Raw genomic sequence first — 14,102 nt, 5'->3', positions numbered from 1 at the left:
TAATCAATATTGGGTCTTTTTTTCGATTAAATCGGTCCATATATAGCCTAGATATCGATCTATGAAGACTGTGTGATAAACGAAAAAAAATAGCGTCTTATAACGTAACGTCATTTTTTAAAATTAAAAAAGTCGACGATAAACTTTCACAAAACACTTCGAAATACTTTTGTAATGCTACTTTAGGTATTAGTAAACGTTAATAAGCGATCAAATTGATCACGAGGCGAAGTATATTCTTTAGCTGTCTGTCTGGAAATAATGTCCGGGTAAATCTCAACCAAAATATCCGGTCGGAGACCGGAGGAAATGCGCTGCCTTGCGTCTGTTTGACCAAGAAACAAATAGTAGGCAAATGACAATACTCTAGACAACGTGTGGAAGCTGTAGGTATTGCAACCTCAGCCCCATTAAATGTGGTTCACCTTTATCAATGGGTTCAAGTCGCGCATGGATATATTTTTCCATTTTCAGTGATCAGATTTTCCTGCACTTTTCGATGAAAAGCACGTTCTGTTATAGTCACAGCCGTGATTTAACCAGTTTTATAAACGTCTGAGTGTTTTCTATCCACACATACTAATCATATGCATATATATACTATATTCCTGGCATGAGCAGCAGGGCGCTGAAATGTTGCGCGATTTTTAACAGAATGTTCGAAAAAGTAGGGGGTAGGAGTAACAGGTTAACAGAAACGGTGATCTGAGTGCCATAGAATGGTGGCCTAACCACGAGTGGCATGGCAGCTTCATGCCCAGCTTTGAACCCAGCCCTGGCTTCATGGGGGAACATTTTAATTGAGGGTTGCTATTTCTGTAGGTTTCCATAGCACACATACACATGCATGTACACACGCACACACACACACACACACACACACACACACACACACACACACACACACACACACACACACACACACACACACACACACACACACACACACACACACACACACACACACACACACACACACACACACACACACACACACACACACACACGTATGCAGGCACATGTACACGCAGATACACACACACATGCTGTGGACAGCAATAGCAGCAGGAGTTCCCTCACTCTGCTGTGGCGTAGTGTGGCCTGTTACTGCTGACATATATGCATATGGATAACATCCACTGATAAGTTCAAACCAGCCAGAATACCAATCTCCAACCTCTAGGAGTAGTAAGTCTCTGCTCAGCATTACTCCAATAGCAATACAAGACCCAGCCGTCTCTCAGAATAACCTACTAAATAATCCCACTCCATGTTTGTTTTCATCCGTGCTATGTGGTCTGGTGCATCAGATCAAGAGCCAGCTCTGATACCGTACTGTGTGTACGCTAGTCTGGTGTGTGGCCCCCTGTTGGTCAGAAACGGCATGGTTCAGCAGGGTCAGTGGGAACATCTGCTCCTGGTAATACATTCTGACCAGATCCTCTGAGAGATGACAGAACCAGGCCCTGGGCAGTCTGTAGCTGGTTGTAGGGATTCTAATGAGGATGCTCTCTGGACTTAAGGTGTACATTTTGATTACCTGGAGAACAGAGGTCAGGCTGGGTAAAGGGGTTTGTGGAGGTCTTTCAGTACTGTTTCTCTGCTCCATGTGCAAATGTAAGGGCTAACCAATTCCAAGTATATATATTCAAGTAGATGCTGTCTGTAAGTGGACACGGTTGACAAGGATCTGTCTTTATTATGACAGAACACCCTTCTCTCACTGTGAATGTTGGACAGAGTGGATAGCGTATATTTGACAGAATGGGTAATGCAACACTGTGGATCTGTGTGTTGTCGTTGGTGTGGAGACAGTTTATTTGCAGCTCAGCCAGTTTCATGCTGTTCTATTCTGCTGTGTTCAGACCTGTAATTCCAGACTCTTTCATATACAGAAGGCTCCACACCAAGCCAAATCAATTCATTCTCCTCATCTAGCAGGTAATGACAATTGACAGGGAGCGAGCGGGACCGAGAGAGAGAGGGAGAGAGAAGAAATGGAGAGAACGTGGGGGTGAGAAAGATATGGAAAGAGGGAAAGACAGAGAGAGAGAGAGATAAAGGGAGGGAGGGAGGGAGAGCAGGTTTTGAGTAAGGTGGGCAGGCATGGCTGAAGCTTGTTTGAGCGTCTGGTTGAATTATTCATGAAAGGGAACACATTTATATCTGACGGTGCAAGGAGCAGCGGGGGTATGCAAATATCACCCAGCCCCACGAGCTGTGGTGTGTGTGTGTGTGTGTGTGTGTGTGTGTGTGTGTGTGTGTGTGTTGTGTGTGTGTGTGTGTGTGTGTGTGTGTGTGTGTGTGTGTGTGTGTGTGTGTGTGTGTGTGTGTGTGTGTGTGTGTGTGTGTGTGTGTGTGTGTGTGTGTGTGTGTGTGTGTGTGTGTGCGCGCGCGCCCGGTCTGCTGGCAGAATAAATCAGTGAAGTGCAGATCAGGGTAGTTCGTCTTTTCTCCCGCGATCGGACGGACAGACGACTCTGCTTACATACAGCACCTAAAGACATACAGACAGTGTTACTCCCTATCTCATCCCTCCATACAATCGCATTAAGGGCTTTGTACCAAAGGTTCCCTCTGTGGATCATTCTGTTGATATAGACCGGATATCATTCATCCGCAGACAGGGGAGACAGACTGGGGAAGAAATAGATGTTGCGAGTGAAGTCTGCTGCAATTCAATTGAGTTTGTGTCTCCAGCCTGGCGCCTTACTGATATTTTATCATGGACGGATGACAGTAGGTCAGAGTTGCTTTGAATAGCAAGAGAAAAGCTATGAAAGCCAATAACTTTTTTCCATTTGCTGATTTTTCCATCCTCAAACCAAGCTCACATTCCAACCAAGGTATATTCAAGACAAGCAACACAATTAACAAAAAGCCAATATCCTCATTGCCAAGAACCTCTCTCTGCTGCTTTTACAGTTCAGATGAATATCTTCAAATACTGAACAGCATCAATACATTTATACAAACATATTTTAACTTCATTTTTCATATTGACTTATTTTTGGTTCATTGCAAAGCATTGTATTGTTATCTGTTTTTATGATTTTATGTGTCTTTATTTAGACATATTGTAATCGAACGGTCCTCTCTTTCTCCCTGACAGCACACAGACCTGTGCCAGTACATGGACAGGCACCCAGGAGGACTGCATCCAGACAACGTGAAGGTAAGACTGCTGCTCATTATCATGACTATATTACTACAGTAAACAGCATTGTCCTGAGCATCACTAATATGTCATAGAATCCTACAGTTTTTACAGTGACACTGCTGAGGAGTGATGCCCACACACACGTTTAGATAGGAGCAGTGTCCTGTAGGCTTGCTTAAATTACTTCAATGAACTACACCGTTGAGGAGTAACACACACTGTTAGAGTAGCAATGTTTTCCTGTGGCTCTGTGTAGATGTGTGTTGAGGATGAGGAGAAGGTAGGGAGAGTGATGGAGTGAATGGGGTCATGGAGGATGGGAGGGATGGTGTGAAAGGGGGGTGTTGTGTAGAGGAGTCCTATGAGAAGGGGGGAGTTCAGGCATCGTGGGTTATGTAACACTCCATACCTAATATTGTCACTAAGGATTTCCATAAGTAATGTAGTTATCCTGTTGACGACCGACCGCCTGCCTCATTGAAATGCATGTATTAATAATAGAGGATTATTCCCAGAGTGGGTGTCAGGGGAAAAAACCTGCTTCCACCTCTTAATCTGTAAACATATGTTGTGTCCCAAATGGCACCCTATTCCCCATATAGTGCACTACTTTTGACCAAAGCCCTATGGGCCCTAGTCAAAAAAAGTGCACTATATAGGGAATATGTTATAATTTGGGATGCAAACAGAGTCCCAGGTGTATGACAGGCCAGGACATGTGTCCTCACTGTGTCACCATGTAGCCTTTGAAATAGTTTAAGAGAGGCATTTGTTTGTAGATGAATGTCCTCTGACACTGACATTGTGATAAATGTTTCCTCTGTCCAAACTGGACTAGAAGGTAGAGTTAGAGACAGACGTAACGAAATAGACAAAGACAGAGACAGAGACAGAGACAGACATATGTATGTTACCCAAAGGGCCAGCAGCTAGTGTTAGCCATAATGCTCTCCATGGTGGGAGGACAGATGGAGAGGAAGAGAGAGAGGAACCAGAACCAGAACCAGTCTTTCCCTAGTGGGAGGACAGGCAGAGTATAGAGGAGCTCTAATGACCTGGCAGCTGAAACGAAAACAAACTGACTATGTGAAGGCAGAGGTTATGTCCCAAATGGCCCCCTATGCACTATGTAGTACATTACTCTTGACCAGGGTCCCTAAGGGTGCCATTTGAGGCACAACCAGAGACACAGACCCGGACCAATCGTTAAAATCAGCAATCAAAATCAAGATGGAGGCAGCATGGCGTATTGAACTGTTTGCCAATGTGCCACTCTTCGGTGCTCTTGTGTGTCAAGAGCCGGAGACACTCCAGTATGTGTTAACTTTAAATGGAGGGTATAATAGCTATATTTGTAACCAGTGAGGAGCAGAGTAGACAGACAATTTGCTGGAGATTCATTCCCTTCATTACAGTGTCTCTGATTAACAGAGAAAGTGGCTTGTCCTCGTGTGTGTGTGTGTGTGTGTGTGTGTGTTTTAACTATTCTTCTTTTGTTAGTCCCCACAAGGTCAAATGCTATTTCTAGGGAGTTTAAGGTTAGAATTACATTAAGGGTTAGGAGCTAGGTTTAAGGTTAGGGTAAGAGTATGGGTTAGGTTTAGGGGTTGGAGAAAATAGGATTTTGAATGGGACTGATTTGTGAGTCCCCACAAGGTTAGCTGTACAAGACTGTGTTTGTGTGTGTGTGTGTGTGTGTGTGTGTCAATCAGATGACAGATGGGGTTTCAAATTGTTTTTGTTCCCTGGTTGAGGTTATTTCAGAAAAAAACTGCTTCTGACTGAAGATACATATCTTCTATGGTGTGTGTGTGTGTGTGTGTGTGTGTGTGTGTGTGTGTGTGTGTGTGTGTGTGTGTGTGTGTGTGTGTGTGTGTGTGTGTGTGTGTGTGTGTGTGTGTGTGTGTGTGTGTGTGTGTGTGTCCCTGTTGAATAATCAGAGACATAAAAGCTATTAGAGTGTGTGCTGTCTGATATGGCTGGATAACATTAGCATTAACCTAGCAGAAAACACTTAGACCTTCACTAGCTAATGCAATTATCAGTGAGCCTGGCCAGCAGAGAGAAGTGTTTGCGTTGTTTGGAGCGTGTCTTATTACAGTACTCCTTCTGAGAGTGTAGTACAGAACATGTACCTTTACCCATACACTTATTTGATTACAGTGTTCTCCTTTAGTATTCTACCTATTATTTAATAGAACTGTCTGTTCTGTATGACATCACCCAAAACAACCTTCCAGTCAGTGATGCTCTTGATGTGATTATATCCTGTCAGCTGAATGGGGTTCTCTTAATGAGAGCCAAATAGACGGATGTGAAACTGACACCCCTGACAGTAGGGCTGGGCAATATGGCCAAAATATCATTTTACGGAATACCAAAAAAGGACGGTATGACAGTATTTCATGGTATTTCATGTTTTTGAATAATAAAATCTCTAAACTTGCTGTATGAGTAGTGTGGCCCTAGAGTAGCAACATATACATTCTAAGTGATTTTAATGAGTCTTTCTCCATTCTGATTGTTTAACACTGTTCAATTCAACTTCAACTGATAATCATTTTCATCATTTCCATACATTTATGCATTTCCTGCACAACGTAGGCTTGCACGAAATGGGAAAACAACCTCTGCCTTATTTTTAACCAAATGTTGCAATTTGAGTTGCGATTTAGAGCAAAACACATGGGTGAACTGATGGAATCATGGAAATATAATGATTATTCGAATTCAAAAGTTAGAATATAATACTGAGCACTTTGAATACAGTGTTGTTTGACATGACAATTAATAAAAATGCCAGGGAGGAGTTATTGTGACAGGGTAGGAACCAAAGTGTTGATAAGTGTTTCCTAGGGAATCCTATAATATTTGGCTACATGTCATGTTTTCTCTAAGCTACTTCATGTAGTTAATTAATAAGGCTGCTGTCCCTGTACAGGGATCAACATCAGCGGAAATTCCAGAGTGACAACTAATAGTACTCGATACAACTCAAACTTTCATTAAAACACACATGCAGGGTACTCAATTAAAGCTACACTCGTTGTGAATCTAGCCAACATGTCAGATTTTTAAAATGCTTTTTGGCGAAAGCATGAGAAGCTATTATCTGATAGCATGCAACCCCCCGAAATACCTAAAGGGGACGTAAACAAAAGAATTAGCGTAGCCGGCGCTACACAAAACGCAGAAATAAAATATAAAACATTCATTACCTTTGACGAGCTTCTTTGTTGGCACTCCTATATGTCCCATAAACATCACAATTGGGTCTTTTTTCCGATTAAATCCGTCCATGTATACCCAAAATGTCCATTTATGAAGCCCGTCTGATCCAGGAAAAAGCACCTTTCCAAAACGCAACGTCATTTTTTTTAATTAAAAAAGTTGCCTATAAACTTTGACAAAACACTTCAAACTACTTTTGTAATCCATCTTTAGGTATTAGTAAACGTTAATAATCGATCAAATTGATCACGGGGCGATCTGTATTCAATAGCAGCAAGTCTTGAAATCATGGTCCATATTCTCTCTTTCATAACTTCCCCCGGTGTACTCGGTGACAGGAAGTGCCTATTTCTCATTTCACCAAGGATTAACTTCAACCCAATTGCCAAGACTGGCGACATCGTGTGGAAGCTGTAGGAACTGTAAACTGGGCCCTATCTATTTTTCCTTGCCATAGACAATACAGAGACTGGCGGAGGGATATTTTTGTTTTGTTTTTTTGTGAACAGTTTTCCTTGGGATTTTGCCTCCTACACACGTTCTGTTATAGTCATAGACATGATTTAACCAGTTTTAGAAACTTCAGAGTGTTTTCTATCCACACATACTAATCACATGCATATACTATATTCCTGGCATGAGTAGCAGGACGTTGAAATTTTGCGCGATTTTTAACAAAAAGCTGAAAGAATTCACAGTCTCTTTAAGACATATTCATGCTTCTAGTATTCCTCTTTGATTTAGAACAATGTTTCCCAGACTTTTCATAGTCCCGTAAGCCTGCCACACACACTATACAATACATTTATTAAACATAAGAATGGGTGTGAGTTTTTGTCACAACCCAGCTCGTGGGAAGGGCACAAATAATAATATTATAATAATCAATTATTGTGCTCTTTATTTAGCCATCTTACATATAAAACCTTATTTGTTCATCAAGCATTGTCACCACAGGTTAATGAGAAGTGTGTGCTTCAAAGGATGTACATAATTCTGCAACATTGGGTTGTATTGGACAGAGACTCAGTCTTAAATAATTTTCCACACACAGTCTGTGCCTGTATTTAGTTTTCATGCTAGTGAGGGCGGAGAATCCACTCTCCCAGGTATGTGGTTGCAAAAGGCATCAGTGTCTTAACAGCGCAGTTTGCCAAGGCAGGATACTCTGAGCGCAGCCCAATCCAGAAATCTGGCAGTGGCTTCTGATTAAATAACATTTTCACAGAACCGCTTGTTGCATTTTTGATGAGGCTCTCTTGTTCAGATATCGGGTAAGTGGACTGGAGGTAGAGCATGAGATGGATAACAAATCCAGTTGTTTGTGTTGTCCGTTTTGGGAAAGTACCTGCGTAATTGCACACCCAGCTCACTCAGGTACTTCGCTATATCACATTTGACATAGTCCGTAAACTTGAGTTAATTTGCACACAAAAAAATGATGGAAAGACCTTTGTCATGACCTTGTTAATGCAGACAGAAAATTATCTCAAATGTCTTATCTTCTTGGCCCACCCATCCCTTTAGCGGGATCATTTTCATCAACATCCGCTGAATTGCAGAGCGCCAAATTCAAATTAAATTACTAAAAATATTACATTTTCATGAAATCACAAGTGCAATATAGCAAACACAGCGTAGCTTGTTGTTAATCCACCTGGCATGTCAGATTTCAAAAAAGCTTTTCGGCGAAAGATTTCCAAGCGTTTATGTTAAGACATCTCTCTCAGCAGACAAAACATTACAAACAGCTAGCAGCAAAATACATTGGTCATGAAAATCAGAAAAGCAATGAAATGAATCGCTTACCTTTTATGATCTTCAGATGTTTGCACTCACGAGACTCCCAGTTACACAATAAATGTTCCTTTTGTTCCATAAAGATTATTTTTATATCCAAAATACCTCCATTTGGTTGGCGCTTTATGTTCAGAAATCCACAGGCTCGAGTGGTCATTACGGGGCAGACGAAAATTACAAATAGTATCTGTAAAGTTCGTAGAAACATGTCAAACGTTTTTTTTATAATCAATCCTCAGGTTGTTTTTACAATAAATAATTGATAATATTTTAACCGGACCGTAGCATTTTCAATAGGAGAGAGAGAGAACATGTCTGCTCCAAGCTGCCTCTGCATGCAAAACGCTGCTGGCATCCAGCCATCCACTGACGCGTTGTGATCTTTCTCTCTCATTTTTCAGAATAAAAGCCTGAAACTATGTCTAAAGACTGGTCAGACCATGTGGAAGCCATAGGAAAAGGAATCTGGTTGATATCCCTTTAAATGGAGGGAAGGCATGCAATGGAACAGGGAGCTTTCAAAATAGAAGGCACTTCCTCTTTGGATTTTCCTCAGGTTTTCGCCTGCAATATCAGTTCTGTTATACTCACAGACAATATTTTGACAGTTTTGGAAACTTGTGTTTTCTATCCTAATCTGACAATTATATACATATTCTAGATTCTGGACCTGAGAAATAGGCAGTTTCATTTGGGTACGTTTTTCATCCAAACATCAAAATACTGCCCCCTACACACAATAGGTTAATCATAGCCTCAATTTTGTCCCGCACATTGAATATAGTTGCAGAGAGTACCTGTAATCCTAGGGTCAGATAATTCAGGCAAGAAAAAACATCACCCAGATAGGCCTGTCTTGTGAGAAACTCGTCATCATGCAAGCTGTCAGACAAGTGAAAATTATGGTCAGTAAAGAAAACTTTAAGCTCGTCCCAATTTAAAAAAAATGTGTCAATACTTTGCCACTTGATAACCAGCACACTTCTGTATGTTGTAAAAGCGCTGCCCATATCATTGCATAATGCAGAAAATACACAAGAGTTCAGGGGCCTTGCTTTAACAAAGTTAACCATTTTCACTGTAGTGTCCAAAACGTATTTCAAGCTATCAGGCATTCTCTTGGCAGCAAGAGCCTCTCGGTGGATGCTGCAGTGTACCCATGTGGCCTTCTTGCACACGCATTACCACTCCACTATGTCTCCCTGTCGTGGCTTTTGCGCCATCAGTACAGATACCAACACATCTTGACCACCAAAGTACATTTGATGTCACAATGCTGTCCAGTACTTTAAATATATCCTCTCCTGTTGTCCTGGTTTCCAGTGGTTTCAGAAGAGGATGTCTTCCTTATTTGACCCCCCATTAACATAACTTCATTTATAACTTTGCTGGTCAATAACTTTATAACTTTATTCTCGCTCAAACAACTCCTGTGGTTTATTTTTCAAATTGTTATGTTTTGTTTCTAACTGCGCAAGAGTGAAGGTTTCCCGCGAGAGAGTAATGGTTAATGTGATTGGATGTTAATTATTTGACTAGGCTACCTGTATTTGACATTGTGTTGTTATTAGAACACTAGATGGGTTCATTTTATTTTTGGCATTGAAACAAGGCTACTCAGGCGAGAGAAAAAACTCACCCAAATGTATAGCCCCGTTGGAAAATAGAAATGTACTGTTTGAAAATGTCTAGAATGTGAATCACATTTTTATTTGGTGTACCCCTGACAGCATTGCGCATACCCCAATTTAGGAATACCCGATTTAGAAGATACTGTTGCACAAACAACATGCTGATTTGGTTCTACACCTTCACTGGTATTATCAGGCTGTATAGCTAATTATGTTTGGTAAATACGGTATACCACCCAGCCTTACCTGGCTGGCATTGGTTGACCTTCACAATCCTTTATAAACAGCATGTAGTACAAGAGGAGCTACCCTCATTGCATTATTCCTCAATGTCAAGTGTAGTATCAATGTCAGGTGGAGTATTGATAAATGAGGTTAGTATAATGCAATGATAACATCACAAAGGTGCATATCCAAAAAGGTTCAACAAATTCTGCAAAGCACTACACCTGAGTTCCCTACTGCCTCTCCTACTCTTTCCCTTCACCTCTTCTCCTTTCCCTCTCTCTGTACCCTAATCATGTGTGCAGATAATGCAGTAATGACATGCCACATTAAGACAGACAGTACTACCCAGATGCTTTCTGGGATAAATTACTACGGGGAACAGGGCGGTAGGGGAACAGTAGCTGGCAGATGGGAGCGTCAGTGTCTTCTCAGCTCATTTAACATACTATCCTACCTCTCCTTCACTCACTGCTCGGCTAAACTCACTCCCCCTGTATATAGTAAAGTGCTGCTTTCAGAGGTTTTCTCAATGACTCCCAAGGTTTCCATTCAATTAATATACTTCATTAATTATCCCCTCAGGTGCAATGAAGATTTAGAGGTTTGTGTTTCGAGGGGTTGGCTTTCTCTATGATGTTGAGTTCAGCATGACTGTGTGTGATTGGACTCTCATTCACTATTGATAGGGTTTGAATAAGTAATGTGAACACAAAATACATCTATTGGAGTGACATGTCTTTTTTCAAATTAGGTCTTTGCCCCAAATCAGTCAGTATGCATTGGAATTAACCAATGATTACACATGCTTACAAAAGAGACAAAATAAAATAAAATAATTGGCAATTGGCAACATGAAAATATATACATATACAGTGGGGAGAACAAGTATTTGATGCACTGCCGATTTTGCAGGTTTTCCTACTTACAAAGCATGTAGAGGTCTGTAATGTTTATCATAGGTACACTTCAACTGTGAGAGCGGAATCTAAAACAAAAATCCAGAAAATCACATTGTATGAGTTTTAAGTAATTAATTTGCATTTTATTGCATGATGTAAGTATTTGATCACCTACCAACCAGTAAGAAATCCAGCTCTCATAGACCTGTTAGTTTTTCTTTCAGAAGCCCTCCTGTTCTCCACTCATTACCTGTATTAACTGCACCTGTTTGAACTCATTACCTGTATAAAAGACACCTGTGCACACACTCCATCAAACAGACTCCAACCTCTCCACTAAGGCCAAGACCAGAAGACTGTGTAATTACAGCAGGGATAAAATTGTAGACCTGCACAAGGCTGGAATGGGCTACAGGACAATAGGCAAGCAACTTGGTGAGAAGGCAACAACGGTTGGCGCAATTATTAGAAAATGGAAGAGGTTCAAGATGATGATGGTCAATCACCCTCGGTCTGGGGCTCCATGCAAGATCTCACCTCGTGGTGCAATGATCATGAGGAAGGTGAGGGATCAGCCCAGAACTACACGGCAGGACCTGGTCAATGACCTGAAGAGAGCTGGGACCACAGTCTCAAAGAAAACCATTAGTAACACACTACGCCATCATGGATTAAAATCCTGCAGCGCACGCAAGGTCCCCATGCTCAAGCCAGCACATGTCCAGGCCCATCTGAAGTTTGCCAGTGACCATCTGGATGATCCAGAGGAGGAATGGGAGAAGGTCATGTGGTCTGATGAGACAAAAATAGAGCCTTTTGGTCTAAACTCCACTCGCCGTGTTTGGAGGAAGAAGAAGGATGAGTACAACCGCAAGAACACCATCCCAACCGTGAAGCATGGAGGTGGAAACATCATTCTTTGGGGATGCTTTTCTGCAAAGGGGACAGTACGACTGCACCATATTGAGGGGGAGGATGGATGGGGCCATGTATAGCTAGATCTTGGTCAACAACCTCCTTCCCTCAGTAAGAGCATTGAATATGGGTCGTGGCTGGGTCTTCCAGCATGACAACGACCCAAAACACACACCTAGGGCAACTAAGGAGTGGCTCCATAAGAAGTATCTCAAGGTCCTGGAGTGGCCTAGCCAGTCTCCAGACCTGAACCCAATAGACCTGAAGACCTGAAGGATCTGGAGAAGGTCTGTATGGAGGAGTGGACCAAACTCCCTGCTGCAGTGTGTGCAAACCTGGTCAAGAACTACAGGAAACGTATGATCTCTGTAATTGCAAACAAAGGTTCCTGTACCAAATATTAAGTTCTGCTTTTCTGATGTATCAAATACTTATGTCATGCAATAAAATGTTAATTAATTACTTAAAAATCATACAATGTGATTTTCTGGATAGTTGTTTTAATTCCGTCTCTCACAGTTGAAGTGTACTACCTATGATAAAAAGTACAGACCTCTACATGCTTTGTAAGTAGGAAAACCTGCTAAATTGGTAGTGTATCAAATACTTGTTCTCCCCACTGTATGTTTCCCATTTGTTCTGTGTTTTTGTGTGCAAATATTCAATGTGAATAAGAAATGTGTATAACCCATTATATGCTGTTAATATGATGCATGGTCTCATCCTGTAGTAAATGAATGTGAATATCAGACAATAGAGCCCAGCCTGGAGTCTATTTCACTGGCAGATACGGTTAATATCTGGACTCAGATGTTGAAATCCACTGTTTTACTTTCCACATCTTATACTCTAAACTTTATTTCCAATATCTTTTCATTAAATCAAACAGCGTTAACCTTTCCATTTGAACACTGATGTAAAAGTTAAAGTAGAGGTGTATAAAACAGACAACATTCAACAGATTGTTACGGCCGTCGAAAGAACTGGACCAAAGAGCAGCGTGGTGAGTGTACATATTCCTTTTATTTGAAATGACGCCAACAAAACAATAAACAATACAAAACAACCGTGAAGTTTAAGGGCTATGTGCCACAAACAAAGACATCTACCCACAATCACAGGTGGGAAAAAGGGCTGCCTAAGTATAGTTCCCAATAAGAGACAATGATAGACAGCTGTCCCTGACTGAGAACCATACCCCCCTGAACCTATAGGGGAGGGTGGGCATCTATTCGCGGTGGCGGGTCTGGTGCGGGACGTAGGCCCCGCTCCACCTCTGGCTCACCCCGCTTTGGTGGCGCCTCTGGTGTGGCGACCCTTGCCGCCAACCCCGGACTGGGGACCCTCTCTGTGGGCCCCGGACTGGGGACCCTTGCCGCCGACCCCGGACTGGGGACCCTCTCTGTGGGCCCCGGACTAGGGACCGTCGCTGGAGGCTCCGGACTGGAGGCCGTCGCTGGAGGCTCCGGACTGGAGGCCGTCCCTGGAGGCTCCGGAGTGGAGGCCGTCGCTGCAGGCTCCGGACTGGAAGCCGTCGCTGGAGGCTCCGGACTGGAGGCCATCGCTGGAGGCTCCGGACTGGAGGCCATCGCTGGAGGCTCCGGACTGGAGACCGTCGCTGGAGAGGCTCCGGAGTGGAGGCCGTCGCTGGAGGCTCCGGACTGGAAGCCGTCGCTGGAGGCTCCGGACTGGAGGCCATCGCTGGAGGCTCCGGACTGGAGACCGTCGCTGGAGTCTTCGTTCCATGACTCCTCACTGGAGACTTCGTGCCATGGACCATCACTGGAGGCTTCGTGCCATGGACCATCACTGGAGGCTTCGTGCCATGGATCATCACTGGAGGCTTCCTGCCATGGATCATCACTGGAGGCTTCGTGCCATGGATCATCACTGGAGGCTTCCTGCCATAGATCATCACTGGAGGCTTTGTGCCATGGACCATCACTGGAGGCTTCGTGCCATGGATCATCACTGGAGGCTTCCTGCCATGGATCATCACTGGAGGCTTCGTGCCATGGATCATCACTGGAGGCTTCGTGCCATGGATCATCACTGGAGGCTTCGTGCCATGGATCATCACTGGAGGCTTCCTGCCATAGATCATCACTGGAGGCTTTGTGCCATGGACCATCACTGGAGGCTTCGTGCCATGGATCATCACTGGAGGCTTCCTGCCATGGATCATCACTGGAGGCTTCCTGCCATGGATCATCACTGGAGGCTTCCTGCCATGGATCA

General features: G+C 43.0%; 1 protein-coding gene across 2 annotated transcripts in view; it reads left to right on the top strand.

Annotated features, from left to right (window-relative positions):
- LOC118367751 (cyclin-dependent kinase 14) overlaps positions 1–14,102 on the top strand; it is a 228,098-nt gene that overhangs the window by 75,813 nt on the left and 138,183 nt on the right. For both annotated transcript variants that reach the window (XM_052494578.1, XM_052494579.1), the window contains one exon: positions 3,113–3,175. In XM_052494578.1, the coding sequence (XP_052350538.1) occupies positions 3,113–3,175 (63 nt within the window). The remainder of the gene's footprint in view (positions 1–3,112; positions 3,176–14,102) is intronic.

Source organism: Oncorhynchus keta, chromosome 34 (genome assembly GCF_023373465.1).
Source record: "Oncorhynchus keta strain PuntledgeMale-10-30-2019 chromosome 34, Oket_V2, whole genome shotgun sequence".
Lineage (NCBI taxonomy): Eukaryota > Metazoa > Chordata > Actinopteri > Salmoniformes > Salmonidae > Oncorhynchus > Oncorhynchus keta.
Note: the sequence above shows the minus strand (reverse complement) of the source record. Positions and strands in the feature narration are given on the sequence as shown.